Here is a 5010-nt window from a genome sequence, read left to right on the forward strand (position 1 = left end):
AGCCCTTGGTAGAGTGCTGTGGCATCACAGCTCACAGCAACCTCAAACTCTTGGGCTTAAGCAATTCTCTTGCCTCAGCCTTCCAAGTAGCTGGGACTATAGGTGCCTGCCACAATGCGCAGCTGTATTTTTTGTTGTTGTTGCATTTATCATTGTTGTTAAGCAGGCCCAGGCTGGGTACAAACCAGCCAGCCCCACTGTATGTGGCCAGTGCCCTTAACCGCTGATGTGTAGGCACCAAGCCTGTTTCGTTTTTTTTTTTTTTTTTGAGATTGTCACCCTGGGTAGAGTGCTGTAGTGCCATAGCTAGAGACTGGGTCTCCCTTTTGCTCAGGCTGGTCTTGAACTCAGGAGCAATCTACCCGCCTCTGCTTCCCTAAGTGCTAAGATTATAGGCATGAACCACTATGCCTTTTATAGATAATGCTGCTAGGAACATGGGAACGCAAATATCCCTGCTTTTAGTTCTTGTGGGTATATACGCAGAAGTTGAAATGCTGGATCATACAGAACCTGAGTTTTATTTCCTGAGGAGCCACCATCTTGTTTCTTTTTTTTTTTTTTTTTTTTAAGACAGGAGCCTCAGGCTGTCCCCCTGGGTAGAGTGCCTTGGCATCACAGCTCACAGCAACCTTCAACTCCTGGGCTCATGCGAATCTCCTGTCTCAGCCTCCCGAGTAGCTGAGACCACAGGTGCCCACCACAACACCCGGCTATTTTTTGGTTACAGCTGTCATTGTTATTTGGCAGAACTGGGCTGGATTCGAACCCACCACTTTGGGTGTATGTGGCTGGCACCTCAGCTGCTTGAGCCGCTGCTCTACTCTCCTTTCTTACTGTTTCTGTTTTGTTTTTTGTTACTATCTGGCTCTCTTGCCCAGGCTAGAGAACAGCTTCAGACTCCTGGGTTCAAGGGATCCTCCTTCCTCAGCCTCCTCAGTAGCTAGGACTATAGGCAACCTGCCACATGCCCAACTTGTTTCTCTATTTTTAGTAGAGGTAGAGTCTCCCTCTTGCTCAGGTTTGTCTCAAGCTCCTGAGCTGAGGGAATCCTCTTGCCTCAGCCTCCCAGAGTGTTAGGATTACAGTTGCGAGCCACCGCGCCTGGCTGCTATTTCCGTTAGGTCAACTAGGTGGTTCTGTCACATCAACTGTGGTCAGATAAGATTGTGCTTGACACTGTGGATGGGTTGTCCTGATTATTATTTTGAATATGAGCCACTGTGCCTCTATCTTGAATTTTTGGGTTTTTTTTCTTTTTTTATAAGAGACAGAGTCTCACTTTGTCACCCTCAGTAGAGTGCCATAGCGTCACAGCTCACAGCAACCTTCAGCTCTTGGGCTTAGGTGATTCTTTTGCCTCAGCCTCCCAAGTAGCTGGGACTATAGGTGCCTGCCTCGATGCCCAGCTATTTTTTGTTGCAGTTTGGCCAGGGCCGAGTTTGAACCCACAACCCTTGATATATGGGGCCAGTGCCCTACTCAGCCACAGATGCTACCCGAGTTTTTTTTTTTGTTTTTTTAAGCTGTTTTTTGGTAGATATGCCTGGACTATATTGTGGGAAGGGGACAAAATGTGACCTATTTAGAGATTCTTATAACCGGATTCACATTGGAGATTTTTTGTTTTTTGGCCTGGTTAGTTTTCTAGCGATGGGGTCTCACTCTTATTCAGCCTGGTCTTGAGCTCCTGAGCTCAAGGAATCCGCCCACCTTGGCCTCCCAGAGTGCTAGGATTACAGGTGAGCCACCAAATGCGGCTGCCATGTTGGTTTTTATTTTTGATGAAACCGCCTCTTGATCTGTATCAGGCCTAGAGATGTCACTGCTGCTGGTGGAATTGTACAGGCATAACACCAAAAACATTGATTTATGAAGCAAATAATTGCAGGTTGTCAGTCACCTGGGAGGCAGGATGGCTCTTTGACAATTCTGTACCTGGGAAAAAGAGTGAATGGAATTGTGGTAAGGGTCTCATGACTTTGTAGGGGGAAGAATTGGCATTAGGCCCAAGTGTGCTTTCTCGATTCCATAGCATTTTTTCTTTTCATGATTTCATAACTTTCTGTTTTGAAGATATTTAAAAATAAATCCTGGTGTTTCTCCACTTCTGTGTGACAATTAAGGTGCTGAACCATTGAAGGGTCCAGGCCATTTGTCTTGTGTGGGATGGTCCATAGTCTGTAACTGTCTGTCTTGGTGATGGTGCCTCACTTTGTCCTGTGTTACCCTCCTCCTGCTTAACCTATCCTTAAGCAACCAGGTGCCAGAACTGGGAGGAGGGCAAGAAGAAAGCAGAGTCCTCTGTTGTGGTGCTGGATGAGGAGTTAAATTCACCTAATGGGGCTGCCATATGAGCTCCTCTAAAGCAGTGAACCTAATGCTTTTTTGCTGCTTCCTCCTAGGACTGTGAGGAATGTATCCAGCTGGAGCCAACCTTCAGTAAGTGCCTTTCTGCTGCCTCTCCCCATCCCCTTCCCCCTGCCTCTGGCCAAAAGATCAGAGAAAGAAGGGACAAGTTCTTTGTCTACCTGCATGATTTGGGGGCTTGTTGCTTTTAGGACCTAGCATTGGCAGAAGGGAAGGAAGGGTATTAGTGTGCGGCTGAAGACGTGCAAGAAGCAGCCTTGGAGGCAGTGTTTTAGATACTGCCTCACCTCTCCTGTTTGTAGTTAAAGGTTATACACGAAAAGCAGCTGCCCTAGAAGCAATGAAGGACTACACAAAAGCCATGGATGTGTACCAGAAGGCGTTAGACCTGGACTCCAACTGCAAGGTGGGCTGCTTCTGGTTTCCAGTAGGCTCTCCCCTGCCTGTTTCTCCTTTGAGTCTTATCCATGTTCAGTCTCTGGTCTTTCCATCACCTCCATTTCTCTTGAAGTCTGTTTCTCTCTTGTGAGCTTTCTTCCCTTTTTGGTTGTCTTGGACCTACTGAAGCAGTGAGCCTGAAATGCTAATGCCCTTCTGCTTCTTCACTGCAGGAGGCAGCAGACGGTTACCAGCGCTGTATGATGGCCCAGTACAACCGGCACGATAGCCCTGAAGATGTGAAGCGGCGGGCTATGGCCGACCCTGAGGTGCAGCAGATAATGAGTGACCCAGCCATGCGGCTCATCCTGGAACAGATGCAGAAGGACCCCCAGGCACTCAGCGAGTAAGTAGAGTTGGGAGAGACAGCCTTGCAGGAAAATAGGGAACAGAAGCAAATGAGAAGGTGGGAGAGTGGCAGGGGTATGGTCCTTCTGGGTGGAATTAAAAAAAAAAAAAAAAAAAACAGAACAAAGGTACGGGCAGTGCCCGTGGCTCAAAGGAGTAAGGCGCCAGCCCCATATGCCTAAGGTGGTGGGTTCAAACCCAGCCCTGGCCAAAAACTGCAAAAAAACACCCAAAGGTTATGCCTGTGGCTCAGTGAGTAGGGCGCTGGCCCCACTTACCAAGGATGGCAGGTTCGAACCCAGCCCCAGCCAAACTGCAACAAAAAAATAGCTGGGCATTGTGGTGGGCGCCTGTAGTCCCAGCTATTCAGGAGGCTGAAGCAAGAGAATTGCCTAAGCCCAAGAGCTGGAGGTTGCTGTGAGCTGTGATGCCACAGCACTCTACCCAGGGGGACAGCTTCAGGCTCTGTCTCAAAAAAATAAATAAATAAACAGAGTAGGCTCGGTGTCTATAGCTCAAGCGGCTAGGGCGCCAGCCACATACAGCAGAGCTGGTGGGTTTGAATCCAGCCCAGGCCCACCAAACAACAATGACAACTACAACCAAAAAATAGCCTGGTGGTGTGGTGGGTGCCTATAGTCGCAGCTACTCAGGAGGCTGAGGCAAGAGAATCACTTAAGCCCAGGAGTTAGAGATTGCTGTGAGCTGTGAGGCCACAGCACTTTCTATCCAGGGCGATAGCTTGAGGCTTTGTCTCAAAAAAAAAAAATAAATAAATAAAGCATGACCATAGGCTCAAAGGCAGGTGGCACAGCTCATATAGGAGAGGCCTTTGCAGGATACCTTAACCATGATGCTTTTGGGGGGTTGTGAAATGGGGCCTGCTCTGAGAGCAAGGTTAAGTCTCATAACTGCCTCTGTGTCCCTAGACACTTAAAGAATCCTGTAATAGCACAGAAGATTCAGAAGCTGATGGATGTGGGTCTCATCGCAATTCGGTGATGACTTGGTCACCCCCCTTCCCTTCATCCTCATGTGGAAAAAGAAGCTAGGACCGCCGCACGCGGCGTGGAGCAGAAGGGAGCAAGGGGGGAGAGAACAGCTTATCTCTATATATTTATACATACCACGCGGAAGATGCAGAGACTTGTACCGTCATTTGAGCAGCCGCTGCCTTGGGCCCTCCCAGCACACGCATGGTCTCTTCACTGCTGCCCTTGAGTTCTGTGTCTCTTTCCCCTCAGTGGCTGCTCTCTCATAGTTGGTTATTTTTTATTTGGGGCAGTGGGCATGTATGGGGAGGGGAGAGTGTTCTTCCCAGCCTCAGTCCCCAGCTGTCTTCACATTGTTGATTCCACGTCCCCTTCTCCAATAAAGCAAGCCTGTTGGGCGTGGTTACATATTACTTTGTCCTTGAGTTTTTTTTTTGGCCAAAAAACTTCAGGGATTGCACCCTGAATTGGGAGAGGTGTGAACTGACCATGCTGGGAACCTGAACCATCTCTCATCCCTCTGATGAGCCTTAAAAGTGGGATGGGTCATGTGAACATTGCAGGGCTCCTAGCTTTGCTGAGGTGCCCACTAGGTGGTGCTGTCACTCAACAGCTGAGAGGGACTCTGGGGGCTCTGCTGGGGTAAGGTTACATCTGAGAGGTGCGAGAAGATTTGAGGTGATCCTTGTGTTGTTAAATACACTCTAATCTCAAAGATAGATCCAGAGATTACTAGACCCAATCCTGGAATCAAGAAGAGTTCTGGGCTCGGTGCCTGTGGCTCAACCGGCTAGGGCGCCAGCCACGTACACCTAAGGTGACGGGTTCGAATCCCCAGCCCGGGCCCGCCAAACAACAATGA

General features: G+C 48.8%; 1 protein-coding gene across 1 annotated transcript in view; it reads left to right on the top strand.

Moving 5' to 3' along the window:
• STIP1 (stress induced phosphoprotein 1) overlaps nt 1-4561 on the top strand; it is an 18161-nt gene extending 13600 nt beyond the window's left edge. Inside the window, exons 11-14 of the mRNA XM_012810601.2 lie at nt 2406-2442; nt 2673-2776; nt 2982-3154; nt 4086-4561. Of these exons, the coding sequence (XP_012666055.1) occupies nt 2406-2442; nt 2673-2776; nt 2982-3154; nt 4086-4158 (387 nt within the window). The 3' untranslated portion in view covers nt 4159-4561. The remainder of the gene's footprint in view (nt 1-2405; nt 2443-2672; nt 2777-2981; nt 3155-4085) is intronic.
• The last annotated feature ends 449 nt before the right edge of the window (nt 4562-5010 follow it).

Source organism: Otolemur garnettii, unplaced genomic scaffold (genome assembly GCF_000181295.1).
Source record: "Otolemur garnettii isolate 467f Iridium unplaced genomic scaffold, OtoGar3 scaffold00140, whole genome shotgun sequence".
NCBI lineage: Eukaryota > Metazoa > Chordata > Mammalia > Primates > Galagidae > Otolemur > Otolemur garnettii.